We start from the raw sequence: 21,747 nt of genomic DNA on the forward strand, positions 1-21,747 counted from the left end.
GTACAACTGTCAAGAAAGGACAGGCCTTGGAATCTTCTAGGAGAAACCTGAGCAGAATAATCTGCTTGCTATAGGAGTATATAGGTTTAGGATTGATATCAAAGTGAGTATAGAGGGTGAGAAGGGCTCGGCCTGTGATACCACTGTTTCTGGAAGGTTTACGATAGTTTAACATTTTTAGTATAAGATTCTATGTTACGTTAGCATGTTAGTTCCACTGTGCAAATTAATTATACTGGAGATAATAAAAGTATCCTCAAAACCCATCTCCTTTTTCTGAACCATTTAGATGATGGAAAAATATAGTGTTTTGGGTTTTAAACTTGATTTTTAAAGTTATCTCTTCTTAAAATTATATCAAGATACATATTGAAAATAAGTCTGCCATTTTGATATGTTCCTTTGTATATTTTTAAATTATATTAAAATGTCTGTACAAGTGGGCAGTTATTACAGTTTTTTTTCATTAACATATTGAAGAAATGCTTCACCATCCATGTCCTCATATTATTTAGTATTTATAGCATCATGTGCTGTTAATTTGCAGTCTGATTTATGTAAACATTCTCCTATTGAACATTTTAGATATTTCTAAATTTTCTCTATTATAAAAGACACGCAAGTTTCTATTATAAAACTTATACCATCTCATTTCACTTGTAGAATAATTTTTTAGATTTGTGTTACTAGTATAAGGAATACAAACATGTCTATGATTCTGGAAATGCTTGTTAAAGTGTTTCCAAAAGGATTACATGAATGAAGTAGTTTATTTGCGATTTTAGAATTAGTATAATTTAAAAAGCATGATTTTAAAACACATATTTTATTCTTAGGATTCATTCAATTTTGCAGCTCTCTTTGTGTGTGTAGACACTGCTGAAAAATAATGCTGATACCAATATTTCACATCTTCCTTTTGAATTACTCGTTGCAAAGCATGTTCATAATAACTGTCTTAATTTGACTCTCGTGGGCCAGGTGGCTCACACTAGTGTTGTTACATAGATTTTTTTGGAGAGGATCCTCAGGCTTAGTAGTTTCTTCAATGACGCATGGCTATTAAGTGATCAAGCTGTAATGGCTAGCTTTTTGAAAGCAGAAACTGAACAATTATTATATTATTTTTAATTAACTTCTTATTTTGGAGTAACTTCAGATTAATAGAAAAGTTCCAAGGCAGTATAGAGAGTTCCTGTATACTCGTCACTTAGTTTTCTCTAGTATTATCTTCTTACATCGCCATGAATGTATTTGTCAAAACTATGAAATGAATATTGATATTTTACTCTTAATGAAACAGCAGATTTTAATCAGATGCCACCAATTTTTCTATTACTGTCCCTTTTTTGTTCTAGGTTTCACTCTAGGATAACACATTGCATTTAGGACAATTACCTTTGAACTGACTTAAAATCATAAGCCTTGCTGTGGTAAACTCTGAGGACACTGTACTCTCCATTGTGAAAGTTTTAACATTAACTTTAGAACTGCCTTTTATCTGAAAAAAAGAGGAGGTGATTTGCTTATATCTAATGAGCATCTCAATTGTGAAATGGTGTTACTCTTAGGAACTCCCCAGATAAGGGAATTGGAGAGCCCAAGAATTAATTATTAGATTCATAGGGAGCCTTGGTCTTCCTCTGCACCTCCTCGCCCGATCTGGTTTTCTTTGTACAATGAAACTACCTGAAAAATCATTGGACACGTGTACGTCTGAGGGCCGCAGTAATTTATTCAGGGACTATTAAGGACATTTACACATCTTGCACATTTAAACAATACCACATCCGCATTGTGATAAAAAATATTTTATATTTGTGAATAAGTAAAAGGGCGAGTAAAAGTACTTACCAGCCTTGGTCATGGGAAAGCAGGAGTTAGGGGTGAAAACATTGTCATTTTTCGCTGTGTGTCAGTGTCTTGGGGGGATTGTTCTCACTATTTACCGTGATATTCTCTTGTGCTTCTAGCTACATAACTGTTTTTATGTCAATTGCCTTATCTAAGTCTCACAACAACCCTATTAATACCGTTTTCCCCCCAAAATAAGACCTAGTTGGATCATCAGCTCTAATGCATCTTTTGGAGCAAAAATTAATATAAGACCCGGTCTTATTTTAATATAAGTCTGGGTATAATATAATGTAATATAATATAATGTAATGTAATATAATATAATGTAATATAATACTGGGTCTTATATTAATTTCAGCTCCAAAAGACGCATTAGAGCTGATGGTCTGGCTAGGTCTTATTTTCTGGGAAACACGGTAGGCAATGTTATTACCCCAGTTACAGAAGTAGAATTCGAGACTTTCAGAATTTTAAGTAACTTTTCCATCACATATATAACTAAGTAGAAGAGCCTGGATTTGAACCTATGTACTTATCTGGAGCTGATGCTCTTTTTTTTCCCCTCTGTTTTACTTTTTTTATTGAAAATATTTTTTTAACTTTTCAATTACAGTTGACATTCAATATTGTACTAGTTTCAGGAGTACAGCATAGTGGTTCGACATTTATACAACTTATGAAGTGATTCCTCCATTAATTCTGGTACCCACCTGACACCACACAATTATTACAATAGTGTTGGCTATATTTCCTATGCTGCACTTTATGTCCCCGTGACTATGTTGTAACTGCCAATTTGTACTTCTTAAACCTTTCACCTTTTTCACTCAGTCCCCCAACATCCTTCACATCTGGTAACCATCAGTTTGTTCTCTGTAGCTATGCGTTTGTTTCTGTTTTGTTTGTTTGTTTATTGGAACTGATGTACTTATTTCAATTCATTATCTCTCCTCCTTTGACCATAGGATAAGCTGATCACTGCTGGATCATACATTAATATTCTTTACTTTTTAATAAATGGTTGGTGACTGATCCAGTGACCTTACAGGGTTTGCTTTATATTCTTGTTTTCTTGGTGAAAGCTTGTAGCTGGATATGGCGTTCATACTGCAGGCACTGTTTAAGGACGTCTCGTACCCTGGAAACATTATGGAAATGGTTATTTTAAAGTAAACATAAAGACAGATGCTAGTATACAAAATTGTATATTTTTTTAGTTTTATCAGTATTATAAATTGTTTTCATTAGTTCTAAGTGGATTTCACAAAATCAGATTATTTTTAATTTTCATGCTAAGCCTCATTGATTTTATTCACCTATTTAACAAACAGATTGTATGCATATGTATACACACATGGCATTTGATGAATAAATTTCTGTGATATGTACAGGTGCGGATACAGTCATTCTTGGAAGCTGTTGTCTTGCTATGGAAAACAAAGTCAAAAATTGGAATAATTATCGGGTGACTCATGGAAGAGTTTTCTGTGGGTAAGACTGCTGACTCTTTAAGGGAGTGAATAGTGACTACAATTGGTGAGGACATTTATCATAAGCAACTTTTACATTTGCCAATTTGACCTCATAATCCTGTGAGATGAGCAAGTAAGTTATGTATGAACATCCCTAGTGTACAATAGTCATATGAATGGCCAGTTGTACTTGATCAGATTGGACCACGTAGTATAAATAACTAGTAAATAATTAAAACGTCTCAAGACTCTGGCTGTATTCAGTATACCATTTCTATTTCTTTCTTTTTTTTTTTTTTTTTAAAGATTTTATTGGGGAAGGGGAACAGGACTTTATTGGGGAACAGTGTGTACCTCCAGGACTCTTTTTCCAAGTCAAGTTGTCCTTTCAATCTTAGTTGTGGAGGGTACCGTTCAGCTTCAAGTTGTTATCCTTTCAGTCCCAGCCGTGGAGGGCGCAGCTCAGCTCCAAGTCCAGTTGTCGTTGCTAGTTGCAGGGGGCGCAGCCCACCATCCCTTGAGGGAGTTGAACCGGCAACCTTGTGGTTGAGAGGACGCTCTCCAACCAACTGAGCCATCCGGGAGCTCAGCGGCAGCTCAGCTCGAGGTGCCGTGCTCAATCCTAGTTGCAGGGGGCGGAGCCCACCATCCCTTGCGGGAGTCGAGGAATCAAACTGGCAACCTTGTGGTTGAGAGCCCACTGGCCCATGTGGGAATCGAACCAGCAGCCTTCGGCGTTAGGAGCACGGAGCTCTAACCGCCTGAGCCACCGGGCCGGCCCACCATTTCTATTTCTTACCTACATGCTTGTTGCCAATTTGTATCTGTAATAACAGGACGTTACTTCTTGACTCGGCATCATTTCCTCTGTGTCCTTTATAAGGGGCCTCATTCAAACATGAACAAAGGAATTGCTGGCCAGTAAAATAGGGATGAGACATGACGTGAACTGTCTCCCACTCCCTAAGACCTGAACAACTGCTTTCTTTGCATTGTTTAACTTAGTCATCACGACAGTGCTCGTAAGTAGGTATTATTATCTTTTTAGAAACTTCTGTCCTTATTTTAAATGATGAATGAAGAAAAAACCCAACTCAACATGTGCATACTTGTTATGTGTTTATATAGAGCTAGACACTTTCCCATAAATCGTTCTCTTTTATAGGGAATGAATTAATTCATCATAAAGGTCCAAGACATTTCAGACTATAAAAAAAATAATTGGGAAAGTAGTCATAATTTTCCAGCACCTCTTAAACTGGCAGTGATTTCTTCTTCTGTTTGTAAATAAGGCAGTTTCCTGGTCAGGGATGGCGCCCAGGTCATCCAACTCCCATTCCATGCTAATGGCAGGTGTGACTAATTACAGCCCTCCCACCTCAAAACTTGGATGTGCCTTCAGAATCCTTCTCAACAGGTCACTCCAGGAAACCACTACTCAGTGACCAGAATTGGCAGTTGAGATAAAAACTATTTTTCATTCCTATCAAATGTGCATGCTTCCCTTCTCCTATATTAAAGCTCTGGCTATTTTGATGTATTTAGTAATCCATCTTCTCCTCAATTCTGCCTGACCTCTCATGACCATATTTAAAAATTTCTAATTTTGTGTTCTCACTTAGGACGATAGAAGCATATAAGTTAAATTTTCATATGGATGCACCAACTCGTCTTTGACTATAATACCTTAAACTGCTCTGAGGTGAATTTTTCTTATCTCATAATTGCAGATTGTACATACTTACTGTAGTAGCTTTTAACTTTTCCTTGGAAATCATGCAAAACCAAAGCTTTGTAACCGAGTTTGTCCTCCTAGGGCTTTCACAGAATCCCAATGTTCAGAAAATAGTATGTGTTGTATTTTTATTCAGCTACATTGCCACTGTCGGGGGCAACTTGCTAATTGTGGTGACCATAGGCAGTAGCCCAGCGCTCCTGGGCTCCCCCATGTACTTCTTCTTGGCTTTCCTGTCCTTCCTGGATGTGTGCTTCTCCACCGTCATCGCCCCAAAGATGATTGTGGACTCTCTGTATGAGAGGAAAACCATCTCCTTTGAAGGCTGCATGACCCAGCTCTTTGCCGAGCACTTCTTTGCTGGGGTAGAGGTGATTGTCCTCACCGCCATGGCCTATGATCACTATGTGGCCATCTGCAAGCCCCGGCACTACTCTTCCACCATGAACTGGAGACTGTGCGGCATTCTGATGGGGGTGGCCTGGACAGGGGGCTTCCTGCATTCCGTGATCCAAATTCTCTTCACTTTCCAGCTGCCCTTCTGTGGCCCCAATGTCATTGATCACTTCATGTGTGACTTGTATCCACTACTGGAGCTTGCCTGCACTGACACTTACGTCTTGGGCCTTTTGGTGGTCGCCAACAGTGGGTTTATCTGCATCTTGCTCTTCTCTTTGTTGGTCGTCGCCTATGGTGTCATCTTGCTCTCTATGAGAACCCACAGTGCTGAAGGGCAGCGGAAAGCTCTCTCCACCTGCGGCTCTCACATTGCTGTTGTGGTTTTATTCTTTGTCCCGTGCATATTTGTGTACGCCCGACCTCCATCTGCTTTGCCCTTTGACAAAATGGTAGCAATATTTTACACCATCCTAACTCCCTTGCTCAATCCTTTGATTTACACCTTCAGGAATAAGGAAGTGAAAAATGCCAAGAGGAAAGTGTGGGACAGAATAATGGGGGTTTGTAATGAAAGATAAAACATTAAACTTTGAGAAAAATTAAAGTTTAGCGTAAAGAAGTCTAATTGTTTTAGATTAAAACTTTTTGTGGATGGGCCTTGTTTGATAGGAAGTAATGGAATGCAATATAAAAAGCATTAACATGGGCCAGGAAGTAATGTTTTCACCCTTATATCACTTGTCAACTCTGATTTGACAATTCAGTATCCTCATGTATAAATTAAAGAGTTGACTTTTATACTTACTTAGAATCTAAAGATCAAAAAAAGAAGGAAAAGAGAAATTACTTAACATACCTCTTGTCACTCATTTCATACTTTGTGGAGGGAAGACAAAGCCTGAAATGCTTAGAGATTAGGAACAGAAACTTACTCAAAGTATTTCAAGTGAATAGAAGTTTATATTTAGGACATTTGATCTCAGTGACTGATGGGGAAAAAACTTAGAACTTAGAAAGGGAAGAGATCCGAGCATTCTCACTGTAGGTATTTTTGTATCATGACATGACTACTCTATGCTTTTAAAAATAGCATCTCACTCCTTGGCTTTCATGACCTCCTCCATATCTATTTTTATTGAAAGCACTTATCATTTTCTGATCTATTATATAATTTGCATACTTTTTATTTTTTGTCTGTGTCCGCTCCTAAACTGGAAGCTATGAGTCAGGGAATTTGTTTTCCCTCTTTGGTTCACTGATGAATCATTAGTGTCTAGAATAGACTAAAGTAGGGGCTTAGTCAATATCTGTTGATTAAATGAATAAATGAATAAATGAGGTATCTTTCCATAACTATATTTAAACCATTCTTTAACATTGACACACTAAAGTGTCAAGTTTGGCAAAGGATGTACATATTGCTGATATTAGCCCTTAGACCTTGATGACAACTATAATGCATGCTTTGATGTAACACGGAGCAGAGTGTTTAAAATAAATTTTATATTCTAGTTAATTTTCCTATATATAAAATTTAAATATAATATATAAAAATTCAAATACAAAATAAAGCCATTGTTCTCTACCCACTCTCTTTCTCATTCTTCATTATCTAGTCCTTCTTCCATTCTTTGCAAAAGTAAATTTTGCTGTCAGTGATCTGACTTTTATTCTGGAAATATTTGTGATCCAAATATAATTGTGTATGGCCACAAATTTGCAGAGACCCATTCATTGGCTTTTGTTGTTTTCCAGGCCAAGAAGTCTTATGACATTATTGTGTATCTTATTAAGATAAAAGAGATTTAGACTTTTACTTAAGAAATTTGGTTTCTAGGCTCAGTTCTGTTACTAATTAGCTCTTGGACTTTATGTGTGTTGTTCCCTTCTTTGATCCTCAATTTCTCATGTTTAAGGAGAATTAATAAAAGCATAAATATTTCCTCTGGACTTTCTCTGACCCAGGGATTCTTTCTTTTCATATGTTTTAATATTAACAGAAAGTTTTTAAAGATAGGGTTTCATATTCCCATTTCACTGATGGGGAAGTTGAGGCACAAGGACATTAAGTAACACACCAAAAACTTTCCTCAGGGTTCTTATAGTTCATTTGTAACAAAAAGGCCAAGTGGTGGGGTGTGACTTTCTTCATGATGTTTCTCTGAGACACTTGGTCTTGCTAGTTGTCCCTAGACCCTTCAGCAAAGTACGACAGATGGTGCAACCTATTCCTGGCATCCTCTCACCTCAGTTTTGGTCTCCTGTCTCTCTCTTTCTATCTTTACTCTGCACCTTTCACTTCTTCCTCATTGAAGATACCTAGCAGACCATGTCATACTTTGCAGGCAATTCTTAGGCCAGAATACTCAGTAGTAACATGGTTTTCTGGGTTGGAAAGTAATGTGATGGTGTAGTCTATCTCATTTTCAACAGCTGGCAACCATTGAAAAGCAAAGATCTACCATGTTTCCCCGAAAATAAGACCTCACCGACCATCAGCTCTAATGCGTCTTTTGGAGCAAAAATCAATATAATTAATAGTAAAATAATATAGTAAATAAGTAAAATAATATAGTAAAATAAGACTGGGTCTTATATAATACAATGTAATATAAGATAGGGTATTATATTAATTTTTGCTGCAAAAGACGCATTAGAGCTGATGGTCTGGTGAGTTCTTATTTTTGAGGAAACACAGTAACTCTTCCTGGTAGGTGGAAGGGCATAGATCTTTAAAAATAAAAAGAAAACACATAGACAAGTATTCAAGAATTTCTTTCCCTTTTCCTTCTTTCTTGCCTTCCTCTCTTCAGTGATTTAAAAACAGATAGGATTAAAAATGGGAGAACTTAATATGAATAATTTAAAATAAATAATTATTATTACTAGGTGCCTTTTATAAAGAGAAAATTGGCAATTCAAGAGGTTGAGATACTTGCTTAAATCACATAACAGATAAGTGGGGCAGCCAAGACTCTATCTACCATACAAATGTCACCTATTTTTAATAGACTTCAAAGACTCCCATCGTGCCTCAGGTGGAGATGAGCACAGCTTGTCATCTGTGTCTTAATTATCTGTCCTCCATATGTATGCATGACTTACCTCCTCACTTCCTTTGGTTTGTTATTAAAACGTGTCTTCTCAAGAATGACTTTTCGGACTACTTCATAGAATTGCAACTATCACCCACTAACATTCTCTACCACCTATTCTTCCATCTCTGCTTGATTTTTCTCCTTAGCACTCATCATAGTCTAACATGTCATATAGCTATTTATTTTGCATTTTTTGGGTATGTAAACTAGAATACAGTTTATATGAGGGTAGGGATTTGTGTCTTTAAAAAATTACCGTTAAATCCCCAGTGCCTAGAAGAGCATCTGGCACATAGTAAGTGGCCAGTAAATATTTGTTGAATTAATTTTAAAAAGTTAATAAAATATAGAAATGGGCTTCTGCTCCTCAGTGAGATTCAATAACTTGTGGCCAAAAATGCTGAAAGCCATTTGCAATAGATAAATCACCTGTAGGAGGTAGTGGAGACAACCAAAACTGAATGGGAGAAGTCTCCAGAGAGACAAACCTTCAATAAAGTGAGGTGAATTCTGTGGCCACTTTACTCTGGGAGCATTATTAATTCTGGGCGTAGACAGGAGGCTGGGTATCTGGGCTCCCCACAGGTGGAGAGTACTTCTGGGGCTGGGTGAGGCCAGACACAGCAGCAAGCTTTTCAAGGAAATTGGAAGAGCCTCAGTCATAAGCATTTTTTCTCTCAGAACATTTCCCCAATTCTAGAGGCTATATACAGTTTGTTCTGAGTTGTATTCCTTCCCCCACCAAAGATGTTGGAGTCCTAACACTCAGTGGCTGTGAATGTTCATTTATTTGGAAATAGGGTCTTTGCAGATGATGGAGTGAAGATGAGGTCACTGGGATGAGCCCGAATACAATATGACTGGTGTCTTTAAAAGCGGAGAAAATTGGACACAGAGACACATCACACAGGGAAAATGCCATGTGACGATGAAAGCAGAGATTGGGGTGCTGCATCTCCAAGCCAAGGAACGCCAAAGACTGCCAACAAACCACCAGAAGCTAAGCGAGAAGCTTGGCCCAGACTGCCTCATGTCCTCAGCAGAAACCATATTATAACACCAAATAAAAAGAGCAGAAGCAAAAAAGAAAAAATGGAATATAAATGTGAAGAGAACACACACAAAGCCAAAATTTGGGTCTTTGAACAGAAGAATAAAATTATTAAACTACTACCATTTGATAGTAGTTATGTGTTGCATACATTTGTCAAAACACATTTCCTGTACATTTAAAAATGGGGCATTTTATTGTATGCAAATTGTACCTTAAGAATCGATTTAAAAATAAGGCATTAAAATTGTTTTCTTTTTTTCCCTCTCTTCTCCCTTCCATTACCTACTGACTTCAAATTATTTGAGAAATTATAGAAATTTAAATTAGCATAATTCATATTAGAATAATTTCATGTTAACTATTCATATTATATTTTATCAGTATCATTAGGGTTTATTATAATTATTATATCTAACAATAACATTTTGTAGAAGAGGAAACTAGGAGAAGAAACTTCCTAAAGTCACAGAAACAAATAATGGAGCTAGAATTCAATTATATTCAAACACATCTACTTGAACCTTGCCTGGGCTCAGAGCTTTGCCGTTAGAAAAGATTTGACTAAAAGGACAGAGCCTTTGGTTACTCTTAGTGGTCTGTGCCTCAGTGTGCCTTTGAAAGCATGCTGCTCCTTAGAGTACGGTGCATGGTGGAGCACCTGGTAAGTGACGTGGGAGGTGTCCTGTAGGATGGACCAGGAGAGGAGAATCTGCCTGTTCACCACCTTGTATGGGGTTAATTGGCCCACGATCTGCTGTGATCTGGGTTAACTGCGCTAATTAGCTCACTGAGCAAATTGTTCAGTCTTGCATGGGAAGGGCGGTGTCCTCCTGTCTCCCGAGGCTGGACACCTGTGAAGTTATATGCCATCCCTATAAATAGCTGATGGAGGAAAAAGAAATATTTCATTCATGTGCACTGCCAGAGAATGTTTTGAGGTAACCGAGCTGGTTTTAGAGATATTTCTATCACAAAATAGTAGGGTTATTTCCTTTTTTATTCTAGAAAGTTCTGAGAGTAGAAGTAAGAAACTTTCTGCTGGGGTTTTCCATACCCTTTTGAAGAATCTAATTCAGGCTTTCTAGGAGGGGTTGTCTATCCATGGAGTATATCCCCTCCCCATAGATCCTGCAACAGAAAGCTAAATGGGTGTATTTGAAGTACAGTTTATATGTTGCAACCAGATTGCACATGATTCATTTTCCAAGTAAGTCAGAATTAACAAAGTGAAAACTGGGAGGTCTCTAGTGAATATCCCCTCCTTTTTTATAAGAAAAAGGTAAGTCTTTAAGTCCAACCAAACTGTTTCCTTTTTCTTGCCTCCCATTCAGGACTAGGTTTTTGGGCAGTTGCCATCATCCAGTTCTGTCTCCTGAAAAACCTAATGTTCCAGGAATACTTTCCCACAGTTATGAGAAGATTCTGGTGTGTCAGGGTTCCCCAGCTTTCACTGGCGTCTGCTTGATGTAGCACTGTCTCAGGCCTCCTTCTCATTGAATCAGGGGGTACATTGAAGGGGGCGGAGGTATAGTATCCTATAGCTACAGATTTCTTATTTGCAAAGCTTAGGGTCAGGAAAAGAATAGGGATGCGTACTGATAATCTATGACCAGTTAGCATTGATACTGATGATACTATGATTGTGTAATGTTATGATACTGGTTAGCCTAATAATGATATTAATGTTGCTTGTCCAAGATCCACCGTCATCTCTGCTTATGGCCAAAATATCACATCTTCTTTCAGGGGTTGGAGTAAAGGCTAATATGAGGAGTGGAGGAGAGAAGCAAAACCATCTAGTGAAATCTTAGGGCAAATTTCTCTCTCTCCCTCACATGGCTCTTTGCGCACCTTGCACTGTGGGGTTTTCCCTGTCGCAGCCCTTGATTCTTCTTCCTTCTCTAGCTTTTCCCCACAATCATATTTTTTCCCCTTTGACTCTGATTCCTGCCATCATCTTCTAATCTTCTACCCTCTCTATTCCCTCCTCCTCACTATTGTTTTTCAAATATACATATAAAATACTGATTTCTTTGACCCACCCTGAGTGTGCATCCATTGGATAGTCAGAACATGCACTGAAGATGGCAGTGGTTTTCTTTACCTGTTTATGGTTTCTTGGCTTTACATGGAGTCTGATGCTTTGCATGACAATATGGGACTGAGTGTTAGAGAGATTGCCATGGAGCATGAAGGTTTGAGTTCTGGGCTGATTCCTCTCTGACTACACTCTGCTAAATTCTGCCTGCTGGCTTAGCCTGAAATGCACAAAATAGGACAATGTGAACTTGCCTTATGAGATAGTGGAAAATCAAATAACAAAAGATATTAAGGCAAAAAAGAGAGAAGGTTATAATTGGGTATCTCATGATTCAGTACACACACACACACACACACACACACACACACACACACACACACACACACATTTTAATTGGAAGGCCATTAACAAGAAAGTGATTTGACTGGAAAAACCTGGAAGGCTTTGCTGAGATGATGGCATTTGAACGGTATACCCTGTATACAGATAGAAATGGAAGGTCATTTAGCCACCATGAGATATGGAAAATTCAGAGAATAGATGGCCTGAGCGTATACGTGAGAGAGAGTAGTGTCAGCCTTGGCTGGAGCCTGCAGAAGGAGAAGCACTGGGCAGAAAAGTGGGCAGCAAGATGATGGCACTGAGCCAGAGGGCTCTGAAAGCCACAATGAGTATTTCAGCCATTGCATTTGAAAACCACAGTAACCATTTTATTATATTTATGATTCGTCATATTTTTTAAATGCCCACCTTTTCTTTTCAAGGGGCAGCAAGGAGAGCAAAAGAGAGAGAGGACAGAAAGATTGACGAAAAGAGGGCCTCTCTGAAGCTTTGTTTAGAAACATTGCGCACCCATGTGAGAATCCACTTCAATTCTAGAACTGGCCATACTGATGTTCGTGATACTGAAATTTATGGAACACCATCCTGACTGTCTGGAATGTGTGAGCTAATAATTCTCACACAGATACCTCACTCCAAGTGTCATTTCTCTTCCACTAAATTGTGCGAGACATTTTCTTTAGTACGTACTGAGTATTAGCTACTGTCTGAAAGGAGCTATGTTCTATGTTTTGGGAATATAGAAATGTACCTGTTTTTAGGGCAGTGAAAATACTCTGTATGCTGTTAGAATCACAGGCACGTGTCATGACACATTTATCCAGACCCAGAGAATGCGCTACTGTGAATGAACCCAAAGGTAAACTGTGGACGTTGGGTGATCACGGTGTGTCATTGTAGGGTCATTGGTTGTAAGAGATGCATCACTCTGGTAGGGGATGCTGATAGTGGGGGGCTATGCATGTGGGGAGGCAGGGATTATATGGTAATCTCTGTACCGTCCTCTCAGTTTTGCTATGAACCTAAAACTGCTCTGAAAAGCTAAAGTATTAACAACACCAGCCGTGATCCTGTTATAAACAGGAGCCATATGAGTCTCTGTGCCCACAGAGACCACTTGAGAGCGAGCGCTTCTGATCCTTCTCTAAGAAAGGAAGTGACTGAAGAAACTATGGCATCATATTTGGGATGCCTGCAGGCCAGTCTGTGTTTTGTTGGGGCCACAGTGAATCCACTTGGATGCTGTCCACTGAGATTCCAAGTGCAGCGGGTAGATAGCTGTCTTTCGAGGAACTCTGCCATCTTGAAGGAGGTGGGCACCTCATCACAGATATTCTCGAACTCCAAGTGGGCTCAATTTAGAAAGAACAATGACTTAACTTTGTTAAACAAATCGGAGTGATGTCTTTTCTCAGGTGCTGGATAAATCTTAATACCATCTACTCTCATGGTTTGTATGCCTCCAAATTTTAAATTTTACCAATAAAAATATTTTCAAGCTAAATAACCTGGCTTTCATGGCCTTTGGCTGGGAGGAAAACTTAGTTTCCAAGCTTTTCTACTACAACTTTAGAATGAGGCTAAACGAGGGCTTTCATACTGATCTCTCTATTTGTCTGATACAACAGTTGTCTTATATCCATAGAAACTTTGATTTCATGTCCTTTATTCCAAATGTTCTCACTCTTTTGATTTTCATATCTCTGGATCCCAGACTTATACACAATGAAAAGCCTGTTTTATTTCTATTTTCCTCTCATCAGGGTTCCACATACTGAAGCTGTTACGCACTTTTTATTTACTTTTTTTAAATTAAAGTTTATTGGGGTGACAATTGTTAGTAAAATTACATAGATTTCAGGTGTACAATTCTGTGATACATTATCTATATCTCACATTGTGTCTTCACCACCCAGAGTCAGTTCTCTTTCCATCACCATATATTAGACCCCTTTTACACTCTTTAGAGTCCCCCACCCCCTTTACCCTCTGGCAACCCCTAAACTATTGTCTATGTCTATGAGTTTTTGCTCCTTAATTTGTTTGTCTTGTTCTTTCATTGTTTTTGGTTTTATATCCTACATATCAGTGCAATCATATGGTTCTTTACTTTTTCTGTCTGACTTATTTCTCTTGGCATTATAATCTCAAGATCCATCCACGTTGTCACAAATGGTACTATTTCATCTTTTCTTACCAACAAAAAGTATCCCATTGTGTATATATATCACAACTTCTTTATCCATGCATCTATCGAAGGACATTTTGGTTGTTTCCATGTCTTGGCCACCGTAAATAAAACTGCAATGAACATTGGAGCACACATGTCTTTATGAATAAATGTTTTCAAATTTTGGGGGTAGATACCCAGAATAGGGATTGCTAGGTCATATGGTAGTTCTATTCTTAATTTTTTGAGGAACCTCCACACTGCCTTCCATAGTGGCTGCACCAATCTGCATTCCCAACAACAGTGTATGAGGGTTCCTTTTTCTCCACAGCCTCTCCAACACTTGTTACTATGTCTTGTTGATGATAGCCTTTCTGATTGGGGTGAGGTGATATCTCATTGTGGTTTTTATTTGCATTTCTCTGATGATTAGTGATGTTGAGCATTTTTTCATATGTCCATTTGCCATTTGTATGTCCGTTTGGAGAAATGTCTCTTCAGGTCCTCTGCCCATTTTTCAATTGGGTTGTTTGTTTTTTTGTTGTTGAGTTGTGTGAGTTCCTTATGTATTTTGGACTTTAGCCCCTTATCACAGGCGTTGTTTGCAAAAGTCCTCTCCCATTCAGTTGATTGCCACTTTATTTTGTGATGATTTTTGTTTTTTGCTGTGCAGAAGCTTTTCAGTTTGATGTAGTCCCATTCATTTATTTTAGCTTTTACTTCCCTTGCCTTTGGAGTCAAATTCATAAAATGCTCTTTGAACCCAAGGTCCATAAGTTTAGTACCTATGTTTTCTTCTATGCAGTTTATTGTTTGAGGTCTTATGCTTAGGTCTTTGATCCATTTTGAATTAATTTTGGTACATGGTGACAGATAGCAGTCCAGTTTCATTCTTTTGCATGTGGCTTTCCAATTCTCCCAGCACCATTTATTGAAGAGGCTGTCTTTTCTCCATTGTATGTTTTTTTGCTCCTTTGTCATAAATTATCTGTCCATATTTATGTGGATTTATTTCTGGGTTCTCGATTCTATTCCATTGGTCTATGTGTCTGTTTTTCTGCCAATACCATGCTGTTTTGATCATTGTTGCCCTGTAGTACAAGCTAAAGTCAGGGAGTGTGATACCTCCACTATTGTTCTTTTTCTTAGGATTGCTTTGGCTATTTGGGGTCTTTTGTGTTTCCATACAAATCTGATGATTTTCTGTTCTATTTCTTTAAAAAGTGTCATTGGGATTTTGATGGGGATTGCATTAAATCTGTATATTGTTTTGGGTAATATGGCCATTTTAACTATGTTGATTCTTCCAATCCATGAGCATGGAATGTCTCTCCATTTCCTTGTGTCTTCCTCAATTTCTTTCAAAAATGTCTTATAGATTTCAGCATATAGGTCTTTCATATCCTTGGTTAAGTTTAATTCTAAGTATTTTATTCTTTTTGTTGCAATTGCAAAATTAATTTTTAAAAATTTCTTTTTCTGAGATTTCATTGTTATATATTAGGAATGCAGTGGACTTTTGTACGTTGATTTTGTAGCCAGCAACTTTACTGTATTTGTTGATTGTTTCTAATAGCTTTTTGGTGGAGTCTTTAGGGTTTTCTATATATAGCATCATGACATCTGCAAAGAGTGATAATTTAACTTCTTCATTCCCAATTTGGATGCCTTTTATTTCCTTCTCTTGCCTGATTGCTCTGGCAAGGACTTCCAACACTATGTTGAAAAGCAGAGGTGATAGGGGACAGCCCTGTTGTGTTCCTGAACGTAGAGCAAAGGGCTTCGGTTTTTACCGTTAATTATGAGATTAGCTGAGGGCTTGTCATATATGGCCTTTATTATGTTAAGGTATTTTCCTTCTATACCCATTTTATTAAGTGTTTTAATCATAAATGGATGCTGTATCTTGTCAAACTCCTTTTCTGCATCAATTGATATAATCATGTGATTTTTTCCTTATTTTACTTATGTGATGTATCACTTTGATAGGTTTGCATATGTTGAACCATCCTTATTCCCCTGGGATGAACCCCACTTGGTTGTGATGAATAATCTTTTTAATGTATTGTTCCATTCGATTTGCTTAGGATTTTTGTTTAGGATTTTTCATCTATATTCATCAGAGATATTGGTCTGTAGTTTTCTTTTTTTGTGTTTCCTACCAGGTTTTGGTATCAGGGTAATATTGGTCTCATAAAATGAGTTAGGGAGTATTGTCTCTTCTTCAATTTTTTGAAAGACTTTGAGTAGGACAGGCATTAGACCCTCTTTGAAGGTTTGGTAGAATTCACTAGTGAAGCCATCTGGTCCTGGACTCATGATTTTGGGAAGGTTTCGGATGACTGATTCAATTTTGTTACTGGTGATCGGTCTGTTTAGATTTTCCAGTTCTTCATGGTTCAGCCTTGGATGGCTACATGTTTCTAAGAACTTGTCCATTTCTTCTAGGCTATTGAATTTGGTGGCTTATAGTCCTTCATAGTATTCTTGGATGATCCTTTGTATTTCTGTGGCATCTGTGATAACTTCCCCTTTTTCATTTCTGATTTTATTAGTGTCTTTTCTCTTTTTATCTTAGTGAGTCTAGCCAAGGGTTTGTTAATTTTATTAATCTTTTCAAAGACCAGCTCTTTGTCACATTAATTTTTTCTATTGTCTTTTTGTTCTCTATTTCATTTAGTTCTGCTCTGATTTTTATTTTTTGTTTTCTTCTGCTGACCTTGTGTTTCATTTGTTCTTCTTTTTTCTAGTTCTTTAAGGTGTAACATGAGGTTATTTATCTGGGATTTTTCTTGTTTCTTGAGATAGGCCTGTAATGATATAAATTTCCCTCTTAAAACTGCTTTCTGTTTCTCATTTGTTTGTCTTGTTCATTTGTTGCTTTTAGTTTTACATCCCTGGTATGAGGACCTTTATTGTTCAATTTCCCAAATGCAAAACTTTAGTCCAATGGAGTGAGTTTATGAACCAACAGGGAGACTGGGGAGAGGCTTGGACATGTGCAGATTTGCAAAGGTTCATAGGGGGTTAAAGGTAGTTGGAGGTAAGAGGATGGAGCAGAGACAAGGAATTCAGAGTTCAGCTTACAGATTTTTCTCAACATGATACTTTCTTTCTTATCTCTGCAGATTAAACCTTTGTCAACTGCATCTTACCTACCGCCACTAGGATGACAATGAATCACAGTGTGACTGAATTCATTCTGTTTGGGTTGACACAGGATGCAGAAAAGCAGAAGGCAGTATTTGGCGTCTTCTTGATTCTTTACTTTGTGACACTGTTGGGGAACTTTCTCATTGTAGTGACTATTAAAACCAGCAGGACCCTAGGGAGTCCCATGTACTTCTTCCTGTTCTATCTGTCCTTTGCTGATGCCTGCTTCTCTACAACCACAGCCCCCAGGTTGATTGTGGATGCTGTTTCTCAGAGGAAGACCATTTCCTACAATGAGTGCATGACTCAGGTCTTTGCAGCCCATTTTTTTGGGTGCATGGAGATCTTTGTGCTCATCCTCATGGCTGTTGATCGCTATGTAGCCATCTGTAAGCCCTTGCGATACACAAGTATCATGAGCCGGCGCGTCTGTGTTGTGCTGGTGATTCTGGCCTGGGGGGGATCTTGTATCCACTCTTCAGCACAGATTCTCCTGGCTTTGAGATTGCCCTTCTGTGGCCCCAATGTGATTGACCACTATTTCTGTGACTTGCAGCCCTTGTTGAAACTTGCCTGCATGGACACTTATGTGATCAATTTGCTAGTTGTTTCTAACAGTGGGGCCATATGCATGGTGAGTTTTATAATCCTCCTTATCTCCTATGTTGTCATCTTGTACTCTCTGAGAAACCACAGTGCAGAAGGGAGGCGAAAAGCCCTTTCCACATGCTCCAGCCACTTCATTGTGGTTGTCATATTTTTTGGTCCATGTATATTCATATATACACGCCCACCAACCACATTTCCAGTAGACAAGATGGTGGCTGTGTTTTATACAATTGGGACACCCTTGCTCAATCCTCTGATCTATACACTGAGGAATGCAGAAGTGAAAAACGCCATGAGGAACTTATGGTGTGGCAAATACGACTTCAGTTGATGAATGATTCACGGGGATTCAAATGCATACTTCCTTAACAACTTAGTTTTGTTTTGTGGATAGGAAAAATAATATTCTTGTCGGGAAGCAAGCAATTAAGAAATCTCAGAGGATTGCATAAGAATTTGATTACTACTTAAATCCATAACCATTTTCAACAACCTACAATGACTGTTACTTGAATGCTGTCAACATCTGGCTATATTCACATGGTAATTTAGCTTCCTGTACAATTTTTTTCTTCAGAAAGAAATGTACTGATTAGTAACGAATAAGTGTGTGTGTGTGTGTGCACGTGCGCTTGGAGGGTATATGCGCACACACAAGCATCAATACTTTTTCTAGGTTTAATTTACTCCTTGTGAATGTGGTCATCAGAGCTAACCCATAGGGACTGGAAACTTGCAGAATCAAGGTTGCTGTCTTGACAACCTGAGGATTAGGGACGATGTTCTGAGAAAATACTACTCTGGGAATCTGTGCCGGAGACTTCTTCACTGAGGGTATCTACCATGAGGGACCCTCAAACTCCAAGAAAGGCTGGAAGCATCAGGTAAAACCTAGACTGCCACTGGGAAACCTCTCAAAATTCATTCTGTGAGTGGGGAGGGAGGGAGGAGTCTTACATTTGGATGAGATGGGTGGTCCCACCAGGCAGTTGCTCTTTGGTGTCTTTCACACTCTGTTTACAAAGAAGGGGAAGAGACAGTGAGAGAGTTTTGTAGCAAGAATCTGCAGAAGGGAGGGTAAAGGGAAGAAGGGAGGGCAGAGAACAATACATGATGAAAAGAGAAAAGGTGAGAAGAAAGTGGCAGTTTTTTCTAGATAGGAGAGAAGGAGCTTTGTCGTCCTTGCGTTTTGAGTATCAGTTTAGGGTACATGAACATTTGCAGGAGAAAATGAAGTTTCAGGGTATTCCTATATCATTGACCTTCCTTGGCTGTTACGTTTATTTGAATATCAGGAAAGAAGCTTTGTTGTTGTTGCTTTTATAGTGTCTCAAAATTCAGATTTCTGGGGGACAGCTGGGATTGAAAGTCAGGTCTAGTACTTCTCAACACTGCTCTTTCAGTTTTACATGAGAATCTTTTAAAATGTGTATTTTCGTTTTTAAAGATAACCTAGTCTGTATGTATAATACACACCCACCACCACCTCCTCATCATCTCATCATCAAGTACTGTCTTGCTGTTTCAGTACCCAAGTTTATAATGGCCATCAAATTGGCACCCAAAAGTATTACTTTTAGTCATATGGGCTAATGAGAAAGAAACACCATGAACTTCATAAGTATGTAAAGCATTTCCATCAACTGAAGACAAAATGTTATGTTGCACCAAAGACTCCGAATAGTTCTGATTTAGACAAGCAGTGGCAGATGAAATATTTAAGTCCCAAATAGGAAATTCATCAGAGCTCTTAATACCATATTCACAGGTGGCAATTTAGCTTCACACTTCTTCCAAATGAACACTTTCAGTTTTCCTAATTTTATGTCTTATAGTTCTGTTTTTAAAGCATTAGAATCTGATCCTATGAGTTACATTTATATTTAAGTGTGATTGGTTTTTAAGTAACAAAGACATAATAAAAATAAAATTGTAATTCTTATTTCTTCTTTCTCAGTGAAATTTAATATACCGTGTTTTCCCGAAAATAAGACCTAGCTGGACCATTAGCTCTAATGCATCTTTTGGAGCACAAATTAGTATGAGTCCCGGTTTATTTTAATATAAGACCCGGTCTTATTTTAGTATAATTATAATATAATATAATATAATATAATATAATATAATATAATATAATATAATTAAATACATACTGGGTCTTATATAATATAGTATAGTGTAAAACTGGGTCTCATATTAATTTTTGCTCCAAAAGACGCATTAGAGCTGATGGTCTGGCTAGGTCTTATTTTCAGGGAAACACGGTAATGGGAGAAGTGTTTATCTATGCCTGAATGAAAACCCAGAAAACTTCAGGAATTTTATTCTCGTTATTAGACAATGAAAGAGTCCAGATTCACATAGATTTTAGACAAGGGGACAACTAAAGAGGGTGGGAGAAGCAGTCCGGGGATAGAAAGCTTTTACTTGACCTGGTATTTGAACAAGGGGGCTTACTCTATCTGGGCTTGGCAGACGTTGGAAGCTTTTTGTTTCCTTCCTTTTGGGGATTTTTTTTCTAAGTCTTCTAATCCTAGTAACCTTGATTTAGGAAGCTAATGTCTGTTTCTTTCTTTCTTTTCTTTTTTTTTTTTTTTTTTATTGGGGAAGGGGAACAGGAGTTTATTGGGGAACAGTGTATACTTCCAGGACTTTCTTATTTCCAAGTCAAGTTGTTGTCCTTTCAATCTTAGTTGTGGAGGGTGCTGTTCAGCTTCAAGTTGTTGTCCTTTCAGTCTTAGTTGTGAAGGCCACAGCTCAGCTCCAGGTCCAGTTGCCATTTCTAGTTGCAGGGGACGCAGCCCGCCATGCCTTGCGGGAGTTGAACCGGCAGCCTTGTGGTTGAGAGCCCACTGGCCCATGTGGGAAACGAACCGGCAGCCTTCGGAGTTAGGAGCACGGAGCTCCAACCACCTGAGCCATTGGGCCGGCCCATATCTGTTTCTTATGATCACTGTTGACTCCTTGCTTAGCCCTTAGAAAGCCAGTATTACCTTCAAAATTGTGTATCTTTCCCAGTTGCCTCTTGGACCGGTCCCTAGAAGAGCTCCTTATGGCTCTACTATGGCAGTCCATGGGGAGCCATCATGCATCTCTGCTCTGAGGAATACAATAATGTAGAAACATCCTTAATGTAGGTTGATGTCCACCAGCCACCCTCACCCGACTCCACCAGTATGTCATCCAGTCTCTCCTCCTGCCTACACTTTTCGGAGTCTCAGTCCCTTGAGCCCAGCAATATGGAGGGTTGCATGCTAGGTGCTTAGGATAACACTGAAATATCCCTCCATTATACACACACAGAAACACACACACCCAGTTTAGGGTTGGGGTGAGGGGCAGGCATATCTCTACACTGACCTCCCAAAAGCTGTTCTGCCACTCAGGCAAACCACTCTGCCACTTGATACTCTGAGTAGGTTTATGTTCTTTATCCAACTTCAGGATATTTACATTTATCATTTCCTTTGGTTTGCAGATAGGCACAGTGTGATTTGGACACACTTTGTAACTTCACATCTATTGTGTATAGTCAAAATTTCAGTTTTAACACTTTGTAACATGAGAAATGTTAATTCATAAATAATTTGTGTTAACACTGGCCTTCAAGAGAATTTATTTTCATTTAGAAAGGGATTGTGCATTTACTCCAATTTGAGAAACACTTGTTTGTACTCATGTGAAAGATACATTCCATAGACCAAAGTTTGTACAACTTAAACTTATCTGTAAAAGGGGAAAACTTCAAAGTGAATTGGGCACATTGACTTTTGAAGGAGTAATGAGTAAAGGAAGAAGATCCCTCCAAGGAGAAGGG

The 21,747-nt window shown here is 38.3% G+C and overlaps 2 protein-coding genes across 2 annotated transcripts; both read left to right on the forward strand.

Annotated features, from left to right (window-relative positions):
- The first annotated feature begins 5,105 nt into the window (after positions 1 to 5,105).
- Positions 5,106 to 6,041, forward strand: LOC109439404 (olfactory receptor 4C15-like). Its single transcript, XM_019719709.3, has one exon. It carries the CDS (start codon positions 5,106 to 5,108, stop codon positions 6,039 to 6,041), a length of 936 nt encoding a protein of 311 aa, XP_019575268.2.
- Positions 6,042 to 17,337: 11,296 nt separating this feature from the next.
- On the forward strand, positions 17,338 to 18,261 carry LOC109439197 (olfactory receptor 4C11-like). Its single transcript, XM_019719448.3, has one exon. The coding sequence runs from the start codon at positions 17,338 to 17,340 to the stop codon at positions 18,259 to 18,261; it is 924 nt and encodes a 307-aa protein (XP_019575007.3).
- Positions 18,262 to 21,747: the final 3,486 nt, after the last annotated feature.

This window comes from Rhinolophus sinicus, chromosome 14 (genome assembly GCF_057876585.1).
Source record: "Rhinolophus sinicus isolate RSI-liver-muscle chromosome 14, RSI-T2T, whole genome shotgun sequence".
Lineage (NCBI taxonomy): Eukaryota > Metazoa > Chordata > Mammalia > Chiroptera > Rhinolophidae > Rhinolophus > Rhinolophus sinicus.